At 34.7% G+C, this 23745-nt stretch overlaps 1 protein-coding gene across 5 annotated transcripts in view; it reads right to left on the bottom strand.

The window, feature by feature from the left end:
- ADGRG6 (adhesion G protein-coupled receptor G6) overlaps nt 1–23745 on the bottom strand; it is a 105840-nt gene that overhangs the window by 37768 nt on the left and 44327 nt on the right. For 4 of the 5 annotated variants that reach the window (XM_081942645.1, XM_081942646.1, XM_081942649.1 and 1 more), the window contains exons 5-12: nt 18304–18372; nt 13841–13921; nt 6950–7035; nt 5426–5478; nt 5281–5337; nt 2784–2920; nt 826–940; nt 561–622 (exon numbers count right to left, since the gene is read on the bottom strand). In XM_081942645.1, coding sequence (XP_081798771.1) covers nt 561–622; nt 826–940; nt 2784–2920; nt 5281–5337; nt 5426–5478; nt 6950–7035; nt 13841–13921; nt 18304–18372 — 660 coding nt within the window. The remainder of the gene's footprint in view (nt 1–560; nt 623–825; nt 941–2783; nt 2921–5280; nt 5338–5425; nt 5479–6949; nt 7036–13840; nt 13922–18303; nt 18373–23745) is intronic. The other variant, XM_081942647.1, reaches the window with a different exon arrangement.

The raw sequence follows: 23745 nt of genomic DNA, 5'->3' as shown, positions 1-23745 counted from the left end.
TATGCTGAATGAATGCCTCAAATCAAAAGATGCTCTTTGAAGATGACAGACGAGAGGGGAAACAGGTTGTTCTGATTTGATAACTGCTTCATTTGTATCAATAGACCTATCTTATGGGCGAGATTCTTTATCTTTAAAGCAATTTTTCTGCATGATAGGAGTCTAGTCCTAGACAGCAGGTCTGCTACCCAAATTATTCATGTGGTGCTAGGGTGAGTGGATTTTGGTCATGTTCCCATAGCCAAATGCTAAAAGTGTTTCTGATTTTTCTTCAGTAGGAATAAAAGAAAAGCCTCAACCTGATAAAATATTCTGAGTAGAATTTAAATATTTATGCTATAAAAACACCATGCTGTTGTTGCTTTTTATATCTAAAATAAACATGGATTGTGCTTTCGAGTCTAGCAAAACTGCATAGTTCTTCAGTTAAAGCATTAAAGGGTTTTATATCAGAGACGAATAGACTAGAAAACTTTTCTTGGCAAGGCCCAGATGTGTTTGAAGCTTGGAAAAGAAATATTTCAAATTTATCTAAATGGAGCGGATACCCAAACCCTTACCTGTACAGTTTCTAAGATCAGGAGTACCCCAGTAAGATGTGTAATTATTCAAGCTTAGAAAGCTAAGGAAAGAAAGAACAGCAAATACCATTAGCATATCACTATACGGAAGTTCTTATGAAATCACATAGTCCACATTTTAAATCCTTTGTATCTTTTACTTCTTCACTTTTAAAAACCTAAATCTGTCGCCTTTTAATGATCTCCGTAGTATACTTCATCTCAGTCTCACCACTAAGCATCTCATGATCTTTTGGGCTGTTACCATGTTCGTGATGCAATCTGGGTAGGGTTGTCATAGCAGCTAGCGGTGGCAGTGTCTCTTGGTCCAGTTTCTTTCCAAATGTAATTCATAGGCTGTTCCTGCTCCAAACATTTTCCTACAAGAGCAAATGAAAAGCCGTGAACCAAACAAACAACCATTAACACTGCAGCTTTCTAGTAAAAGTTGCTAGACTGGTCTGAATAAATCAGGTTTAATTTTATACCAAGTTATTTTTATTTGCAAATACTTAATGGGATGAGTATTTATGAAACAAAATGTACATCGCTGAATACAAATGTATTTTCCAAGTAGAGACAGAAATCATCTTGAATCAGGGAGAAATTAGTATTTGTGGTTTTTTTTTAAAAATCCATACATTTTAAACTAATTTATAATCTTATAATAATAATAAATCAGGAATGCGTGGATCAGAATTGAAGACCAAATGTTTCTAAATGTCCTTGGATCTGAACTGTGGCTTGCCATGCAGTATTCAAAGCTTACTATGCTGCTTATTGTCTCTAAATTAGGGTATTGCTCATAATGGCCCATTTCTAGTCAAACTAACTCTAATCTGGCTTTGACCAAATTCCATTACTGTTTTGCAGTATTATTCCAGGGCCACTGTCCCAGATGTTAATTCCTTCCCAGATCAGCCACTAAATCCTTTGCATAATGTTCTTGCTTCTTGTATTTTGAATGACCAGTTGAATGTCTGAAGGAGAAACCTGTGGCATGGGTTATAAGGCACAGGGTACAGAGAATAAAGGTTCAATACAAAACTTTTCTCAATGATAAACAGCCTTTACTCATTCTGTTAATTTGTGAGGAAACAAGTGCAAATGGCTTCAAAAAGTTTCCGTTTCTCCATAATTTTGTTTCTGCTATATTTGTTTCTACCAGGGCTAAGTTAAAAGTGAACTTGAAGAACAAAATGTTTAACATCATCCAACTGCATGCTTTGAAAATAATTTGGGAAAAGTGTTTTGGGTCTAGGGCCAGTACATCAATCTTCTGATATTCATTGAAACATTAAAGCTGTATGTTTTTAATATGATTATTAATATAATGGCCTATTTTTCCTCACAAAGCAACCTGAAAAATGACAACTGTGAATGAATCAATGACAGAGACATGCTGTGCTTTCAGTTGTGAATGGTCTGAATCACTTCTTGTAGACTATTTTCAAACTATGGACAGAACTAATAAATCTATTAATTTTGATTTCTCACATATTGCAACTGACTTCACTACTTTAATGTTTTCTGCTTATTTGGTTAATGTACAATAGTTAATTCCTTAAAGCATAGTATAGTATATAAAACTATAAACTGAAACAGTATTTTTAAAATACAGTTATTGGTTAAAACGTATTGCTCTTATACACCAGGGACGTGCGGTCAGGGGAGGCAGGGGAGGCAGAGCCTCACCTCTCTTCATGAAATAATAGTATATAATATTATATACTATATATATATATAATATTATAATATTATATACATCCGTCCGGCCGCGCCCGGGAGCTGCGGAGGCAGAAATGTTGTCGGCACTGCCGGATGACGAAGGCACGAAAGCGACTGGGGAACGACGAGAACCTTCCTGCCTCTGCTGGATTTCGCGCGCTCCTCGTGACTGCAGTCGCGAGGAGCACGCAAAGTCCAGCAGAGGCAGGAAGGTTCTCGTCGTTCCCCAGTCGCTTTCGAGGACTGCGGAGCGCGAGCCGGCGGAGCACGCTCAGGAAGGTGGGGAATGGGATCACGTGTGCTGGAGGCTGAGGCAGCCTGAGCCTCCAGCACACGTGGTCCCATTCCCCGCCTTCCTGATGACGTCACCAGCCTCACCAGCCATAAACCTCACCGCACGTCACTGTTATACACTGATAATAATGATCAGAATAATAATATTTGCAAAGTACAAAAAATGAGAGTACAACAACAAAAAAACCTCTCTGTCCTTACCAATTGAATGAACAATCACGTTATGGAGTTTCAAGTTTTCTGTGATATTACTGTTTTCGAGTTTCTTTCTAATTGTTTGTTCTTCTAAACTTCCATTGTTGGTAGAATTGAAAGCTAAAAGAGCACGGACTTCAAAACTGCAAAAGAATTGCTGAATTAGAATATAGTATAACAATAAGGTATTTAAATATGATCACTGTAATTTAATATAATACACAAAAATAATCAATTAATGGACTCAACAATTCATCAATTTATACACATGCCATATTGGAATATCCTGTTTTATTCTTATAAAATTTCCCCCCTACAGTATCACAACTAATAATAAAAAGTCTTTCTAAAAGAAGTAATCTAATATGGAACAAAAGTTGTGGCTAAAAATCATATAAAGTTAAATTAACTTATAAAGTGTAACCTGAACATAACATAAATGCATAGTTTAGCCTCAGTCAGATAACATTAAGTGTCTTGATCTTATATATTCCCCTTACCCCTTTTCCCAGGGGTAAGGGGAATATATGGGGATCACAAAGAAGAATTGAACTTTCTACTTCTTTTACTTCATCCTACTTAATCTTAAAACCAATGTAACAACTAATATTAATTAGGCTCAAACAAAGCCAACAACACCAAGTTTGCTTGTTTTAGTGATCAGATAAAATCAGTCAGTACCAAAGCACATAAAAGTGATATTTGATTTTGCACCATAAAACAAATCTACTGATTTTATTACATAAAAATACTTCCTGTTATTATATTTAGTATTATACTTTTTAAAAAATGCAGTTTTAGGAAATAGTTCTGTAATACACTGTTAAATGTAAACAGACGATTTGTTTGATTGGATTTGCTGTTATTTTGTTATAGGAATGGCCATTCCTTGTAGTAAGAGTGTGCAGCAAGCGCGTATTTACTGAGCTGGTAAATAACATCAAAGGCAACAATGCTATTTGCAAAATAAAATGGGGAGTTCACATACACAAAAAGGGAGTCCCTTTGTAATACATGTCTTACCCATCTGACCTAGACTTGGTCATATGGTTACACCTAGGATATGAATGCTCTTTCGGGGGGAAACAGCAGCAGCAGCAGGAACAGAATTGTGTAGCTTTACTGTGATGTCAAAAATGGCATGGCATCAGTTATATAGATGGCAAATATAGAGATTTTTTTAAAAAAAGAATCCAGTGCAAATGATGATGATGATTTTAAAAATTATTTTCTCTGTTTTCCAATAAATGTCATTTAATTTGGAAACAGGATTACTGAGATGGAAAAATTAGATATGCGGTTACAGTAACAACTGAGAAAACATTGCATTTATTCAAAAGTTAATAATATATTAATAATGTGTTGTCACTTCACTGTTGTTCAGAGATCTTTTTATGCTTCCCCAGGTGCAAAAGCAACATGTGGTTCAGGAAATGGCAAACATACGTCTGTCATCGGTGTATGATATTAATGCAATCTGAACATTAAGAGCTTTTGATAACTTTAATAGAAATTACTAAGTGATGTAAGATGAACAAACCATTTGTCAAGCCATTCCAGAGTTTAATATTCTATGAGAACTCTTCCGTAACTCTAGTTTGAATAGTTCAGTTTTCAGTCTTTGAGAAAACAAACAATACTAAAACTCACGAATGAAGGCAAATATAGATGGCCAAGGATCATGTTGGAATACTAAAACTGTTTCCAGTGGGGGTAGAAGTTGGATTTTGCAGCAAAAAAATGAAGTTTTGTGGATCATTCATATTATTGTAGTTATTTATTAACATTCCCAGTGATACTGTATGATGCCGATACCTACATGTAATTCTCATGGCCATTCATTTACAGACTAATGTTACAAAAAATGACTTATGGTTTTCACACTTAACATTGCAGTATCCTCATGGTCACATGATCAAAATTCAAACGCGAAGCAACTGGCATGTATTTATGACGGTTACAATGTCCCAGGATCATGTGATCATCTTTTGAGATGCTCTGACAAGCAAAGTCAACGAGGAAGCCAGATTCGCTTAATAACCATGTTACAAATTACAGTGATTCACAAAACAACTGTGGCAAGAAAGGTCATAAAGTGAAGCAAAACTCTCTTAACAACTGTCTTGCTTAGCAACAGAAATTTTGGGCACAACTGTGGTTGTAAATCAAGGACTACCTCTATATGTACAACAGACTTCAGGAAGCATGTAGTAGGTTCCTTATAAAATGCATTCAACTAACACCTTTCATCAATGGAACTACTGGGTACTTCCTAAACTTTCTTTTTATTTTCCCTGCAAATGAGTCTTCAGAGAAGGAATTATGACATTGGCTCTTTAAACTAGTAGCTAAAGAATAACTTGAAAGGACATGTTGGGAAATAGATCTCATGTTATTACGATGCAAAATTATTTGACAAACATAAACCCAATTAGCATTTGATAAATATAACAAAGTTTCTTGAGTTAGTTTAGAGCTTTTCAAGAATTTCTTACAATTTTACCTTCGATCAATGCTTCTCTTTCCTCTTCCTGCATTTTTTGCTGAACTTGGCTCAACACTATAAAAAAAAAGAAGTATTTGTTTTTAAAGAAAAGTGCCTTCTGCAGAAGATAGTATATTTCCTTTCTATCCTGTCAAGCACTTACCTTACATCAACCACACATACATTATAATTCCAGCTCCCCATGGTCTGAATTAACTAGAAAACAGGAAAATAAGGCAAAGGTCAAAATGCATAAAATTGTTGAAACTGTTAATTTTTGCATTACATTCATTTTGCATGAATTTATTTTCATAGAATCTGAGTTCATTTTCATAGAATCATTATTACGATAATTACTACCATGTTTTCCCCAAAATAAGACAGGGTCTTATTATTTTTTTTGACCCCCAAAATAAGCGCTTGGCCTTATTTTCGGGGAGGTCTTATTATTTTTGAGGTGCAGGAGGCAGCGAGCATGGTCACCTCATGGCTGCTGCTGTGTTACAATATTTTCGGAAAAGGCTTATTTTCAGGAGAGGGCTTATTTTAGCACATACGCTCAAAAGCCTGATTGGGCTTACTATTCGGGGAGATCTTATTTTCGGGGAAATTTACTTTTTGTTCTTCATCATATTTTATTTTGTGAGTTAATTGTAGAAAAAATACTCTTTAAAAAGTAAGGCACAGAACAACAGGCTAGGAAAAGCAAGTTTAAGAGCAGAAAAGCAAGAATTCTAAAGGGCATGGGAATATTTCTTAGTGATAATGTTCTCTTCCTGACCTATACTTTCACTACCAATATAAAGCACTAATAGAAAACTATTAATCACTAATTGAGACGTGAAGCTGGTTTAGATAAAATGCTTTGTTATTAATCCTTAAAAGTAGTGACAAATCTAAATACGAGAATTAAATCTCCATGCAGAAGTCTTAGCTAGGGGATTTACTGAACAATATCTCAATGGCATTGCCAACAAATTGATAACCTTATAATTGATATAACATATAACCTCGAGGCGAGATGAGTGGCAAATTATTGTTAACTTGAAAATTATTAATCCATATTCAACTTGTCCTTAAGAACTGGTAACCCATTAAAAACATTTTAACAGTGAAATAATAAAAAAAAAAAACGCTCTATCACCGCCCTCACCAACAAAAAGGTTGTGATTATACAGTGAGAGTAAACCTACATAGATTGTGGTGAAAAAGTATACTAGAAGTGACAAAAGGAGGAGCCAGTCTGGTGCAATGGTTAAGGTACCAAGCTAGAAAATTTCTTCCCAGTTCTGTACTGACATATACAATATACTGATTTGAATCCAATGTGAACTTTATAGCTGGATAAAACTAGTTTGTATGAGTTAAAGATTTTTTTTACTCCAGTGCCTGGGCAAAAAGCCAGGTCTTGATGGCCTACTGAAAAGATAAAAGGATGGGGCAGGCTTAATCTTAATCTCTCTATATTTTGAAAGTTCAGAATAAAAAGCAGTATTTCAGATACACAGCATATACATCTGAACAAATAGTCTAGAAATTACCAGTTCTGAATCATGCTTTTGTAAAATTAACCTTTATCATTTTAAAGATCATACTTTTAAATTAATAGTTTAAAAAGTATTTCAGTAGCTTCTTTAAAAGCACACTTAAAATTTATAAGTAATAGTTTGAAAGTATCTTAACTTACCCATTCTCTAATTACATTCTGAATGTTTGGTTCTGCATCTTCTTTGATTTTGTATACGGTAAAGTCAATTCTGTAGTATAATCTACCTAGGCATTACAAAACCAATGTAAATGTCAGAATTATGACTCTTAAATATATAAAATTCTCACCAAGATATATCACCCTGCCAATGGTAAAGCCACAACACTGATAATGCTTTTAAAATGGGGTTTAATTTTTAATAATATGGTAATTATTGTCACCTGATTTAATTTCACTTTTTAAAAAACCTTGATTTTTTTTATAATAGACAAACATATAGAAATATTTATTATTGTGTTATTTTTGTTGCAGGAAGGCAAATTATTTTAAAATATTTGAGCATTATTTGAAAATATTTTAGTAATATCTTCCTGATCATTTGATCGGTTTTTCTATTCTTTTTCTGAATAAAAAATAGGGGTATGCAGACTCTGCTTTGAAGGCAATATCTGAAGCTTTAGAAACAATCTATTCCCCAATGAACTGATCCAATAATATTCTAATTTAATTTGGGTCCTGCAGATCACAAATGGGATTTGGAAAAACTATGGAAAACTCTGTTCTTTCATAGTATGAATGAGAAAAGCAAAAATGACTATAACTGGGTTTTTTTTTCAGTATGAGATGAAATTTTCAGGAAAACTACAGCATTATGAAGGTATTCTATTTTATTAAAAAGCACATCTGGTGTTTTTTTTTTAAATTATTGTAAACACCTTTAAAACTCTTTTTACAAATGTGCTTAAATGTCTTGATATGATATTTCTTATAGTAATAGGTCAGGGTTATAGACTTTTTTTTTACCATATAGTTTAAGAGTTTATTAATCTATGTAAGAAACCCATTTTCAGCTGGTGAAGATCATTGTTGGGTGCTGAAGTAGAAACTATCTTATAAAATAAATAATTTGCTATCTGAATGATACACAATTGCTAGCACTGTACATATCAAATCTCTACATAGCACACATCAAATCTAGTTATGTGGAGCATATTTAAAACATTTTGTGGTTCCTACTGAGTAAGAAGGGCAGAGAGCAGACCCTATTTATAGCACTAAGTGATAATCAGGTGAGGTAGGAAAAAAAAATCTCACAGATTATCTCCTAAATTATAAGAGAATCACTTAGGGAAGAAATTACTGATATGGAATCCAGATTCCCTTACCGTATAACATTTCACTAGTCATACTGAACTTTTTAATAAATACCAATCTATAATAGAGTCAATGTATCATCAACAAGAGCCGAATAGCTTTAAAAAATATCTTGTACAACCCCAATATTCCATTCCATGTTTCTGGTTATTTTCCCAATTTGGGGATATTTTTTTTTTTTTGCATTTTCAATGATATATCACTATTGCTGGTATGAATTGACATATTCATTAACATGAATAATCCATGATCTCATTAACACTTCAATTCATTTGGACATATATATGCCATAAATATGTGTGAACCCATTTTCTATGAACACAAAATCTCTTTTATAGTATATCTTTCTAGAAAGAAATTGCTTTGTGAAAATTCCGTTTATTTTTTGTAACACTGACTAGGAAAATTCTAATGTCTCTAAATAGCAGAGGTGATTCAAATCTACCACTTCTGAATAATGAGTGAAAACATGTTTTCTTGATGTTAGTATGAAGAACTATAGCTTTGTTTTACTCTCAGGAGACTATCAATTGACAATATTAAAATAATTCAAAACATACTTTCCATTGAATGTATATATTATTTTTAAGACCACTGTTTCAAAATACTAAGATAATCTGCACAGTAAACAAGCAAAACTGTTTTTTTTTTAATTTAAATATACTTAAAAATTATTAGGCAGTGATTTCTCCTATTCATTTTATTGGATATTGTTTATTTTGAAAAATCAGTTTAAAAATCAACAACACTTCATAGATTCAATGTCTTTTTTCTTTATAGGTAGCAAGACATAAAATAGAGAAAGAGATACACAGAGATTGCATAATTTGGTTCAGAAGCAAGCATCTCCGTGGATAGAAGTAGGAGAACACAACTATCTGCATATGGAGAAGATAATTTGATATGATTTCTCTCTCATATTTTCTGCTTAAACTGTAATTATTTGTCTTCATTAGATTTTTACTAAACAATTTCCACTGAATAGGAGAAACAGTTAATTTGATTGTCACAATAGTCTCCTCAAAGATCTTGAATTAGTAAATGGAACGGTAGTGATTAGAATCATTTGCTAAAGTTTTACACTTTGATCATTGATCACTTTAGTATGGTATAACTACTAAATTTCTATGGCTTTAATGCTTCTATTGCTAAACATGAAATCTAGTTTAGCACCAGTAATTCTAAACTCTATTTATAGATCTAACAGATAAGACATTTTTCATTCTACATCTAGCTTCATGTTTTGACCTACTGTGTTTGACCTCAGGTCCACATGGGCAGTTCTGGTTCATGAAGGAATTACATAAAAAATAAGTCAAAAGGTATTTGCTGTTGGGAGTCAACGTTGTTTTGAACACAATACTTTGATTTGCTTCTGGTGCTAAATTGGTCAGGGCGGTTTGATGAACTGATATATCCACTGTGTTTTGAACTTCTGAGTTGTGATTATGGGATATCATTCCACTGTTTGATACATTTTCATCAAAATACTGAATAGATTCATTCAACAAGGAAGATTGGACCATCACATCAGTAACTACTGAAATTGTGGTTTGTTCCAAAAGGTAAGAATAGTTTACTATTTTTTCATATTTCAAGTCTTCAAAAGATGAAGAAATTGTCTGGTCATAAAACTCAGTCAGACTAACATTATTTGGCTTCAAAGATGACAATCCTTTTTTAATGGGATCATCAATAGACTTGCTAAAACTGTGATGCACTTGCCAAACAACTGGTTCCTGTTTTGAAACAGTCACTTTTATTTTTGTATCAATATTTTTGTGATCCATATCACCAAACTCTTCCGCATAACCAGGTTGAAGAAGTAGTGTGTCTCTGCTTTCTAAATTGTTTGAATCATGTTCATTTTCAGAAAGGGATGTTTTATTCGGAGTGCTTGTTTCCTGAACTGGCTTTTCGTTCCACAAATATTCTGAATCAAGCAAATGTTGATCAAGGTTATTTAGAGGATTCCTTGAAATTGAAGTGTCTGAAATCATAAAAGCTGCTGAATGTTTGCCAAACACCGCAATTCTTCCATGACTATTAGTAGACAGTACTTCTAAAGGCAATGTCCTTATAAACAAATCAGATATTTGTGCATGTTGTATTTCCAAAAAAGCATTATTCATAAGTGAATGCGCTGCATTTTTCATATAATCAGAAGCACTTGTAAGCTGACTAATCTGTAAGTCTGTATATACATTATGTGTCAGTTCCTTAAAATGTACTGGACTTAATGATAAAACTTTGCAAGTATCTTCTATACAGGAAGATTCAAAAAATGGTGTTGCTGATGTTTCAGCAGATGGGAAAACAGTTATTAGTTGATCATCTGGGATTTCCTCCATAGTTTGTTGCATGGCTAAATTGGCAGTAATTATAAAATCATCAATAAACCTTCCTTGTAATATATCATAAGTACTAATCTGCAAATGCAAGGAAGGCTGAATCAAAGGTGTTATATGGGAAGTTAAAGGAACATGAATAGCTGAAATATTTATGGATCCATTTTTGATAAGAAGATGGTCTGGTTTTGTTGCTGTTCTTTCAATAACATTTGAATTCCTTGATGAGTATATTTCAAAAACTGAACTAAGATTCTCTTCTGACGTATTAGTAAAAATATATAACTTTGAAACATTACCGCCTATTAGTCTATTGTAAGGAACTGTTTGCATGGTGATATCTTCTATTTGTGTAGGAGACATGAAAAAAGACATTGTCTCTGTTAGAGAAGAATATGATTGATTAAATGAGGACAACCATCTTCCAGTAGATTCTGGAGAATCATTAACCATAGTCCAAAAGGAAGTATTTATGTACTGTGTTGGAAAACTTACATCATTAATTGTAAGAAAAGAAATGTCATTATATGGTCTGCTAGAAACATTTTTTTCTACATATCCTGCTCCAGACATCAATTTTGACTTTGACTTGACATCTTCCAATAGAAATGAAAAAGATACATCATTATTGTAAGAAATTAACTTATCTGGAAGCTCAAATTCATCTTCTAGAGATGAACCTTCATGTTCTTCTAAATTGACTAACTGCTCAGTGATAGGATTAAATGCAAAAAAGTCACTTTTAAAAAAAGCTCTATTGTATGTTTCTTGATATAAAGGCGAAACAGAAACAGTTCGCTGAATTTCAGAATTTCTGCCTCTTGTTTTTGGTAACCCTGATGATAAATGTAATTCCCTACTATATTCCACTGACATGAAGAGTTCTGTTGGATGGATTCTGGGCATAACATCTGGAAACCAGGCCTTCATGTTTTGTAATGAACCAGAAGGATTTGTGCTGTGTTTAAACAGTTGTTTTTTAAAATGTACTGAATTATAGTCTCTTATGTGATTTAATTTTGTAGTCTGCAAGTCATCTACAATGTAAAAGCCATTTCTAAGAGAATCCTCTTGTAGAAATCTCTTTGTGGGCTGCAAGTAGACATTTTCAAGTGATTTGTTTAGTAAGCCAAGCATTGTTTCTTTAACTAATTCCTTAGGATAATATTGATGAACAAGAGAAGAAAGATTTTCTTCTGGAATTCTGGAGATAAAATAGTCATAAGTTGCATTTTCCTTCCATGTACTCAAAGACTGCAAGAAATTGTTAGCGTGCTTATACACAGAAGAAAATGTGTAACTAATAGGAGATAGCATCCACTGACGGTCTTCTGTAAGTTCAAAAAAAGTGTTCTTGTTCACCAGTGAAGGAAACAGTAAGTTTGATCTAGAATCTTCTATTTCAGCACTTCCACCTTGTTGAACATGGAATCCTAAATTCCTGATGTGATCAAATGGGAGAGTTGGTGTTTCCTGTGAAATCTTACTCTCACTTAACACATTCTCAGAATGTCCTGAGATGTTATTAAAGTATGACACCTCAATGGAAGAATTATAATTTATGTCTGTGAAAGGCCCCAAGCTGTTAATTTGCATTTCTCTAGAAGCAGATGGTATCACTTCAGGAGTTATTGTGATGAAGTAACTGGGTGCACTTTTTCTCTCAGTTATTGTAAATTTACTGGTGTGTAAAGGCCTCTGTTTTATAGGCCAAACTATTGGGGTTGATATAATTCCTATGTTTTTGATGCCTCTTATCCTAGAATCTTCTTGCCAATGTTGAATAGGTTGAGAAGAGTAAGCTGAATTTCTCTTGACTCTGAAGACCACTGTAGCAGGACTTTTCATTTCCTGCAGGACTGTATACAGTAAGTCATTCAATTAATAAATGAAAAACGTTACTTAAGGAAATTACTTTGACATCAAATACAGCTCAAAGATTGAGTTTGAAGAAATCACTTATTTCAGCAGGAACTGCACTATATAAACTGAGTTTTGATATGCAAAATGTAAACAAGAAAGTTAGGCAATTTATTCTTAAACTGTTCATTATACAAAATTGCTTCCACTGACTTAAATTTTTCAAAATGTGTACAAGAGACAGAAATATAAACTTCACTCCTGTTCTTTGTCTGATCAAACTTTTATTCTATTCATTATTACTGATTGTGCATGAAGACACAGAATTCTCTTTAAATGAGCTCCTGGTCCAGGGGTGGGTTCCCGCCAGTTCTAACCTCTTCTATAGAAGAGGTTCCACAAATCTAGAGTGCTGTTTAGAACCGGTTCCAGCTCCCTCCCCCCACCCATCCACAGATCATCAAGATGAAGAGCGAGAGGAGGAATTCTGGGAGTTGAAGTCCACAAGTCTTAAAACTGTCAAGTTTGAACACCCCTGGGTTTTTTTTTTCTAAAGGGTTAGGGGTGCCAGGGTCTTGTAACTTGGCAGCTTTAAGACTTGCGAGCTTCAAATGCCAGACTTTCTAAGCCAACATTTTGATTGCTAAGCAACAGCATTATTAAGTGAGTTTCACCACATTTTACAAGTTGGCCACACCCACCCAGTCACATGGCTGGCAAGCCACTCCCACCCGGTCACATTGCCGGCAAGCCACTCCCACAAAGCAGGCCACACCTATAGAAGAGGTTCTAAAAATTTTTGAACCCCACCACTGTCCTGGTCATACATTATATTACATTATCTAGCATCTGTGAAATGTTTTTATTCTTACTCCATACGCACCCCAAGTTATGCTCTATCCTGGCTCACCCTTGTATCTATATACCTGTTTTTGGCTTTCTTTCTAATTCTGCATCTAATTTTTATTTCATTGGTGTTGAAATTGAAAATACTCAACTCCAGAATCTGACAATGTTTTAAAGCAAAATAGACAAACTAAGAGACCCATCTTGGGCCTTTCTTTTCCAATCTGTATATTTCTTAAATTATATTCTTATGTTATCAGGATCTCTTGAACATTGCAGGAACAACCACTTTCAAATGGATTTGAATTATTCTTAATGAAGTTACTTGAATTAATGATCCTAACGGAAGCATGTGAATAATTGTATATAGCCCCAGGGGTGGTGTGGATAACCACTCATACAGAGAACTACATTAATATTGCTTTTGTAAAACCTTTAGCATTTGAAGATTAACAAAAAGAATCATAACAGAAACATGAAATCTTTTAGAAAAACTTCCTTCCACACAGGAAATTTTGCTTATCCAAAATTGTTATTTGACACAAACCTCTTAAAGCAGCGTTTGCTGAAACAAAATCTGACACTCATATATAATGCAAGTATGCTCAAAAGATAAAATGATGTAATATAAACAAAGAAAATATAACATTAAATTTCTTACCATCCATTATTTTATCGGTTCTGTTAGTATCAGGCATGTTAGTGGTAACAGTGGGTGATGGAGTGGTTGAACTTATAGTAGCTGGTAACAAAGATGAAAAATAATTGAACATATATGGAATATGAATGTTAATAAGGTCAGGCAAAATAGGAATACATGAAAAAACAAACAGACAAAATGACTTTTAAATGACTGGATCCACATGCAACATAAATCACACATATACAGTCATTAGACTCATTTCAAATTTCAAATTGTATTTTTAAACAAGTCTCATTTGTTCACCTGAAACATTTGACAAAACAATGCCCCACAAACAATTTAACAATAGCGTATGGGTGAATTCATGCTTAAAATTTATCACGTTTTTAAAAATCAAATCAGGAACTGATGAATAACATAAATTACTATACACTATTTCCTACTGACCAATGTAGACAAATGTGTTACAAAACAAACTGCTTCTTTGCAATGGCTGCAACAAAGATACTAATGCAGATGTTGACAAATAATGCTGTTAGCTATAATGGAGATGAATTGGATGAATATGGATTGTAATTTTATGAGAATTATGTGAATTTTGCTAAAATTTATGGTTCCATTCTTTTTTTTTAAAAAAAGAAAGTAACATGAATTTAACCTCAGAGTTTTGCTACAGTATACTATACAAACAATATCTTTCATTAGTTAAAAAAGCAAATATTTCAATCCCAAACATATGGTTTGCAAGTGAGCCATTGACTTGTAAATTTAGTATCAAACCTGCCAGCTGAACAAGACTATTTGTTTGAAATGAAGTACAACATAGTCTACCTGTGAGCGTAAAAATTCAAAATAATATTCTCTTAATGACAAAAGAAGTCTTTATAAATAGCATAAAATTTGCCCTGCATCTATTTGCCAACTGTGTCAGCTTCTGATTAATGCCTGCATAATGGCCACAACAAGATTACATTTTCAAGTTGCTCAATTTCAGAAGTCTTTTGTATTGGCAATCAGAGAGTACCGCTCATGACTGTAAATATTCAAAAACAGATGTATGCTCATCTAGATGACACATTCTAGTTAAAAAAAATTAAGTTAGTTTGACTATATTTTTGAGAAAAATGCATTAAAAACAGCTAAGTCAAAAACATAACTGCTGTAATATTTGTTTAGTAACTATTCCTATTCATAGTGTGAACTACAGAACTGCATGAAATCAAAACATTTCTCCCTGCAAGCTCAGAATGAAACAGACCTTATTTAAAGAGAACAAAACTTCAAATTTTAGAGAAAATGATGGGACTGTCAAATCAATTGTTGCACACTTGCTTTTCACCTAGCGTCATGATAGTAGGTAGGACTATAGTCTATCCTGAATGACATCTATTAACCAAACTGCAGAAAATGTGGCTGGGATGATTTCTTTAGGGCATATTGGAAGACATTAAAATAATTTCTCAAAGGAAGTAATGAGAACTGAACTATATTCTCACCCATGCTCATTCAAACCCATTCAGGGTAAAATCTGTTTTCAAAAAGCCTATTTCACCTGCTGGCAGAGATACATTTTTAATTTAAATAAACCTACAGAGTGACTCGGTTAACAGCTTATGGAATGAAGATGGCAGCTAATCTCTTAATCATTTTCATCTTGGTTAGACTAATGTCTACCTGTAAACCTATAATAGTATTTTTTTTCTTCCGGGAAAAAAAGAAAAGAAACAGTACAAAATATGTAGACTTTAAATACTTGTGTTGAAATACTTGAAAAAGTAGAGATGACTAATTGCATACACTAAATTTTTTGATTATTAGTGAGACAAATTTTGAGACTTTCTCTATAGAATTATCAGAATTATTGATGTTTCAATATCTTAGCATAGTATTCAGTATGTAGCATAGTATGAAATGAACTGCAGAATAAGAGAGAAGGTTTATAGATTGAACTGAATTTGAAAAAAACCTATAACAAGAAACCATCAAATTTCAATTTCAGATGAAACTATTAAGCAGATTCCAATTGTCATTAACATTTCACAAACTCAACAACTTGGAAATTCAAATGCCAAAACTATAGTAAGAATTTATTAGGAATTTGGAAATCATAGTCTCTGCCTAATTTATACTGATCAACTCCCAGAAATCATTTCTGCTAAAATATATTAGAAAATCCTGCTGAAACAAGTAGGTTCAAATCTATTGCACAATAACACTCAACAAATACACCTTTTGGATTTCAGCTTGATAAATGCTGACATAATTCATAGTTTTGCAACAGTTCCTGCTATACCAACAGTTGTTCAGACAAAAACTGAATCAATTCACACAATCTCTTCTTACTCATACTGATGTATTCTTCAGATGAAACTCTATAAAGAATGCAGACAAGCACAACAAAGATGAATTGAGGACTGGAAGTTAAAACATATGAATAATGGTTGCAGTGATTGGGTTATGTCTAGTTTAAGGAAAAGAAGGACTAGAGGTGACATGATAGCAGTGTTCAAATATATAGTGGTTGCTATAAAGTAGAGGGTGTGTGTGTGTGTCAACCTATTCCCCAAAGCACCTGAAGGCAGAACAAAAAGCAGTGGAGGAACTAATCAGAACTAAGGAGTAATGTCCTGACCGAACAGTTAATTATTGAAAGTGAAATGGCTTGCTTGTGGATTGTATATTACTGGAGGTTTTTAAGAAGAGATTGGACAACAACTTGTCTGAAATGGTATAGGGTTTCTTGCTTGGGTGACTAGCAGGGGGATGGACTAGAAGGCCTCCAAAGTCACAACTCTATTATTCTGTTGCTCCATGAATTGCAAAATTGTTGGGTGTACATCATCCATCCCACTTCTTTCACAAACTCATGTTCACAATTGCTTTCTACCTCCTCAATCTCAGCATTATATTTTTTTCAGTGCTAGATTAGAATAACAGAAAGTTGTTAATCTTCAAAAGATTTCACATTCCCATCACACAAAGACATGACCGTACAACACAAGGCAAGTGTAGCAGGATACAGCTACCCAATTAATAAAAAATTGAGTTGCAATTCAGTCTTGCAACTACTGCCTAACTATATTCTATATCTGACACAACTGTACATAGCAGCACCCTGTCAGCATTTTCTTCACCTAATTCCGTGTTTCTCAACCTTGGCAACTTGAAGATGTCCGGACTGGCTGGGGAATTCTGGGAGTTGAAGTCGGGACATCTTCAAGTTGCCAAGGTTGAGAAACACTGACCTAATTTGTAAAGCCTTCACGATTAAGTCAAAAACAGAAATGTGAAAGAAATCTATGTAGGTCTGTGCCAGAGGAACCAACTTTCCGAACATTCAGAATAAAATTCTTCACTGGTCATTTCACAGATAATATAGCTGAAACCATCCTCTAACTGAAATAATTTAGTACATTATTTAATCTTTCTCTGTCACACACGCATACGTTAAATTATTAAATCGAATAACTTTTTCTGAATGCCTACTGTACTAAGGCATTCAACAAGTATGAACACGGTTTTTCAGCTAGGTGACTTGTCTCACAAATCATGTCATTATGAATCAGAAAATTAATGAAATCCTCATGCTATATTATCTTTTCACTGCAAAATATTACAGGAGATAAGCAGTGATGTGGAATCAATGGTAAAGATAAATGGGCAAACTCTTGTTTGCAATTCAAATCTGGAACTATCTGCCCCACAGATGTTCAACTAACAACCTATTTCTTTTTTAATATTAAGAACTAATATAAACCAAAGTTTTAAGAAAATTCATAAAGAGAGAAAAGGAGAAATAAAGAAGAAAACTAAAAGTATAGAAAAAAAGAAAGTAGTAGAAAAAAGGGAAAAAAAGATATAAGACTTTGTTATATTTGTAATGTTTGTTTGATTTTTGTGAGCAGCATAATATAAGAAAGCAAAAAAAAAAAAAGAGAGAGACCAAAATAAAAGAAAAAGCTTTTCTAACTGCTTGGCCTATAGAGGAAATAATGTAGGTTTTCTTCTTTCTTCTCAAAAAATATAAATAAAATCCTCCTACAGAAAAGTCTACGTATAATTTCTATACAGAATAAAACATGAATCAAGAACATGAATCAAGATAAATTACCACAGTTCATGCTAACTAACTGATATAACTAAACTAACACTGCATAACTCTTAAGGAGAATGCTGTGATCCATTAGTTTGCTCATACTCTTGTGTCAAAATAAAAAGGACACTGAAATATACTATAGCAACAAACTGAATGAAGGAAAAAATAGGCTACAGCCTTTTATACTGGAAGTGTTGATTACCTACAAAATTTAAAATATGCAATAGAAAACCTAAAGAGTTATTTTTCTTTTCCTTCCATATTTGGTTTATCAACTTCTGCCTCAGCGTATTCCTCCTCTACATACTTTCCATTTAAATTTTAAAGCCTAATAAAGAAAAGGTAGCAATAAATTTTAACTCAGCACACTAGTGTTGCTTCTTACCTCGGCAAAGGCTTCCTGTAGTAGCACAGCTAGTTGGTTCAACTGTCGGCAAGGGGACGAGATATGAACCTTAAAAAAAGAGAGAGAGAGATGTAAACAAGACTTGCCTTTTAATGAGAAATTCAGTGAGATAGCTAAAGAAATTGCTTTAGTAAATACAAAATAAAGACAAAAAGTGTTAACAGATCACTAAATAAAGCAAATGTGCTGAGTATAACAATAGATACTATAGGATCTTTTGGTAACTCAGTAAAGGTTCAGAGGCTACCTTGAAGCTTTTTTTTAGGATTCCACAAAATCTGATAATACAAGTTTAAACACAAACGTTTGGTAGCTTATCTCCCTAGTTATAATGCAGGCAAATGAAATGGCATATTGCTTCATTCAAGGAAGACAAATACACCAATAGTTTGTTTTTCATAAAGGATAGACGCTCTTCATGGAATTAGACACATAGGCTATGTTCTGTAAGCCAATTGTGACAGAACACTATTCCAATGCCAATGTTAAATAAGATTCAGCTGTTAGACTTGTTCATTTCTGTACATGAAATGAGTTGTGGCAGCAGAGAGGGGAACATCTTGTCTTTCACCACAGATGGCACAATTTATGGAGGTGGGCTTGGATGTACCTCAGAATAATGGCTCCCTTTCTGCGGATACAATTAGAAATTGACCATTTTCAGCTTTAAAGAAAACCATACTTACTTCCTGATGCTATTTGTATGTATTGTACACATGAAATTGTAACTGTTTTTCTCCTTCATGTAAACAAGAATGGTTGTGATGATATGCATAAAAGTTCTGGGTCAAACAGCAAAATCCTCATTTTATAAATGAAACAAGTTCTTATAAAGGAGAGTATTTGTAGTTCAGGGTTGAAATGAGGGGTCCTTGGTGCTTTTTGAACTTGGTTGTCTTCTTGCAGACGTTTAGTTACCCAAACTATGTAATAACACTGTTATATAGATGTTTATGAAGTATAGTATTTTCTGCTAGCAGAAGCCTATGTTATCACTTTCTTTCTGCACATTGCAGCAAATTGCTTTCAAAATCATATCATCAAAGCTAAATGCTGCCTTTTAAATGCACTATATTGCCTATACTGTATATTGTAGGAGATGAACCATGTCAGTAGTACATGGAATGTGCCTCTCAAAGAACCCCATCTCCATAAACTGACCTGTCCTGCCTTCCCTTCCCCATCTGCCTCATCCTAATGTATTTAATCTCCCATAAAGCAAGCTTATGCGCTTGATGAAATTAACTGCAGCCCACAAAATGTTACGCCTTAAATAAAGTGGTTAGTCTCAAAAGAGTTTCATCATCTACTATAAACCATGAAGCATGAAATACTTGAAAGCTTTTGTGAGCGAGTTCTGTTACAAAGTAGGCATCTAAAGCAATAAAACTTTAAAGTTATTATATGGACTCCTTACAATTTCCTTGCCCTTCTGAAATTTTTAAAAGACTTCCTGCTTAGGAGCATCTCTACAACATAAAGATACAAATCACTTACTAAAACAGCTGAAGAAGAAAGCAAATTCCCTTTTATTTTAACCTAATCATGTGTGAAGGAACTTTACAAAGTCCATTTCTTTTCACCGGCAAAAGAAGGATCACCCCCACTTTTGAAAACTTCTAGATTGAAAAGTTACCCCACTGGACCTAAATATCTAAAATTTGGCACAAGACTCATATTTTTGATTCAACAGGGTGGCAGTGTCTAGCTGACCATGACTAATATTGAAAAACTAAGTTAGACTGGAGAGAAATTGGATCACAGGTTATTTCTATTCACTGAGTCCAGGAACAAAGCTCAATTTGAAGAAGACTGTACATAATCTTCTTAGTAGAGGCTATTCTATCTATCTGATTCTTCAGAATTTTTAAAAAAACACATCTTTCAATCTTTTTTGATTGCCCACGACAATCAGAGGAGAGCATTCTTGAACAGTGATTTTGATTAGGGTCATACCTGAATTACATGACTTTTGAAACAGAGTCAGTGATTAACTGAAGCGTTGTTCAAATCACTGAATCACAGTCTGAATCTAATCATACTTATTGATACGTGATCAGCATATACCCTTAATAGAAATCAAGGATATATTAAAATTAAGTAGATGGGAACAAAAACGTTTTGATCTAATTAGTTTCCCTTATAAGAGAATTTCAGAAAAGAAATAAAATATTCATCTTGCTATAAATGTATCTTCAACTTCATCTTCATCCTCAGCTGGTGCATGTTTACACCGCCTTGCTGTCAGAATCCCTTCAATTTTGCAATCACAACGATTGTACAAGGTAGATTAAGGATAAAATACACAGCGCAAAGATATTTTCTTAAAATTGTTAAGTATTATTTTGCTATTTGTCCATGGCAATCACAGGTTGCTAGAGGCAAAATAGCAGGTGGTCAGAGCAACTGAACTTCTGTCCCTTTTCCATGCGTGCCGTGTGCACGTTCAAAAGGAAAGCGCCATGTTCACACTGATGTGCCTGCCATCTTGGCCTCTTTGGATATGCCTCTGCAAAATGCCATGTTCAAAAGCATTCCTCTAATGGTGAAACATTCCTCAAATAGCGAATGCCCCTCTGCCCTCTGAAGACTCCAATGTAATAAGCTCCAAGCTTAAAATGAATATAAAGGTAAAGGTTTTCCTCGCACATATGTGCTAGTCCAGTGGTCGGCAAGCCGCGGCTCGCGAGCCACATGTGGCTCTTTACACATTTTAATGCGGCTCTTCTGTGTGCCAGGCGCCCGCTCCCCTCCCTCCTCTCGGGCACTTCAAAACAAGCGCCCCTTTCCCTTTTTTCTTTTCGACCCACAATGATTAGGGAGGATCCTGAAGTCGGGCGGGGACGAGAAGCGAGGAGGCAGAAAAAGAAACGGAGGCTAAGGAGCTTCCCCCCGCCCCCTCCCAGCAAAAATCTAACCGGGGAGCCGGGCGGGCAGTAGCAAATTAGCCGATCACGCTGCGTGCGTGATCGGCTAATTTGCTACTGCCCGCCCGGCTCCCCGGTTAGATTTTTGCTGGGAGGGGGCGGGGGGGAAGCTCCTTAGCCTCCGTCTCTTTTTCTCCCTCCTCGCTTCTTGGGGCTCCACCAATGGGGGAGCAAGGCCCGCCCAGCACCAGGCTTTGGGCTAACACAGAGGTCTGCAAAGTTGGCTATTTTAAGACTGGTGGACTTCAATTCTCAGAATTCTGGGAGTTGAAGTCCACCAGTCTTAAGAGCCAATTTTGCAAATCCCTGGGCTAATATGATTGATGCCCTTGGTGGACTTCAATTCTCAGAATTCTGGGAGTTGAAGTCCACAAGTCTTCAAGCTGTCAGGTTTGAAGACCCTGGGTTTTTTTTCTAAAGGGTTGGGGGTGCGAGGGTCTTGCAACTTGACAGCTTTAAGACTTGCATGCTTCAATGCCAGAGTTCCTGAGCCAACATGACTGGAGGAGGAATTCTGGGAGTTGAAGTCCACAAGTCTTAAAGCTGTCAGGTTTGAAGACCCCTGGGTTTTTTTTTCTAAAGGGTTAGGGGTGCAAGGGTCTTGCAACTTGACAGCTTTAAGACTTGCGTGCTTCAAATGCCAGAGTTTATTGAAACTAAAAACAGTGTACCATCCTATGTATTTTCGGTTTTAAAAATGTGGCTCTCAAAATAAATTTCAATCGTGGTTTTGGTGAGATTTGGCTCAGTTGAAAAAAAAGGTTGCCCACCACTGTGCTAGTCATTCCCGACTCTAGGGTTGCTCATCTCCGTTTCAAAGCTGAAGAGCCAGCGCTGTCCGAAGACGTTTCCATGGTCATGTGGCTGGCATGACTAAATGCCGAAGGCGCATGGAACGCTGTGATATTCCCAACAAAGGTGGTTCCTATTTTGCTACTTGCATTTTTTTAAGTGCTTTCAAACTGCTAGGTTGGCAAAAGCTGGGACAAGTAACAGGAGTTCAGTCCATTATGTGGCGCAAGGGATTCAAACCACTGAACTGCTGACCTTTCTGATCGACAAACTCAGCATTTTAGCCACCTGAGCCAATGTGTCCCTAAAATGAATATAGAAGAACATTTTTTCTATGGAGAGGTTTTTGGGGTTCTTCAAATTTACAGGTCAAAGGCTTAGCCTTTTTATCCAATTTGGAATTGGAGTAGGTCTAGTCAAGATAGGTGTGGAGCAACTTTATTTTCAGTCTGAAAAGACTACATTTCTGCATTCTAGACTTTACTCCACACAGCTCTATGCCAGTATCTAACCAAAGCTGGGGGAAAAACTGTTTAAAAGATACACAGTACTTTATGAAATAAGTTGGGGAAAGGGTGATTTTATTCTCTCTTCTGTGGGCTTTTTAATAAGATGCATAGTTTGACTGGTAGCAAGACACTGATTGCTTAGAAAAACAAAAACTTATTTATAAACTTAGTTTCTATTTCGATAACTTATTTTTGAATGGGTAGCACACAAATAAATGACTACATTTAGTTTAAGAACATTAATGTTCTTTAGAATGCTAACACACTGATTGCTTAGAAAAACAAAAACTTATTTATAAACTTAGTTTCTATTTCGATAACTTATTTTTGAATGGGTCTGTAGTTATATTCTTTTTAGGATCTTTGGCCTGCCACACTTTCTTATAATTTTCTATGCTGTTTCATTAGTGTAGTAGTTGGGAGGGGGGAATAGAAAGGAGTAGGATTGTAGAATGTATTGTTGTCATTCTTTTATAGAAGCCAAGGTCATCTTTTGTCTCTGTACCTCGACACCTGACCGGAAGCAGAGGGGTGTAGATGCCAGAGTGGAAGATGATGATTGGAACATGTGATGGATTATGGGGTGTGGGGATAGATCATGAACTTTCAACTGGGTGGAATTCCAAGAAGAAAATCAGTGTTGGAATTCCATAGACCTGCTAACATGCCTGTATGAATAAATGGGACTTTAAGGATGATTCTGCCTTAGACAATGAATTATTTCATACATGGTATTTAGAACACACTAACTAACACACTGATTGCTTAGAAAAACAAAAACTTATTTATAAACTTAGTTTCTATTTCGATAACTTATTTTTGAATGGGTAGCACACAAATAAATGACTACATTTAGTTTAAGAACATTAATGTAAAGAGAAGTATAATATAACAATGCTACATAGTTTTTGTTACTGATTGTAGCCTGTGTAATACTTTTCAATAAACAATAAAATATAACAATTTGATAATTGTTAAAATTATAACATTGTGCATTCAGCTCATTATAAAATCTATTTGAAAAACCTCTTGAAATCAGTTTGTGCTGCTGTGGTTAGGGGCTGAACTGATCCTGGAGAGATCCTGATTTTAAGGATCAGCCATGGAAACTCACTGACTTTCAGCCAGTCACTGTTTCTCAGCCCAGCTACTTGATCATGTTGTTATTTGGGGGGAAAATAAGAGAAAGGGAT

This window comes from Natrix helvetica, assembly GCF_964273705.1.
Source record: "Natrix helvetica genome assembly, chromosome: 2".
Lineage (NCBI taxonomy): Eukaryota > Metazoa > Chordata > Lepidosauria > Squamata > Natricidae > Natrix > Natrix helvetica.
This window is presented reverse-complemented; position numbering and strand designations above follow the sequence as displayed.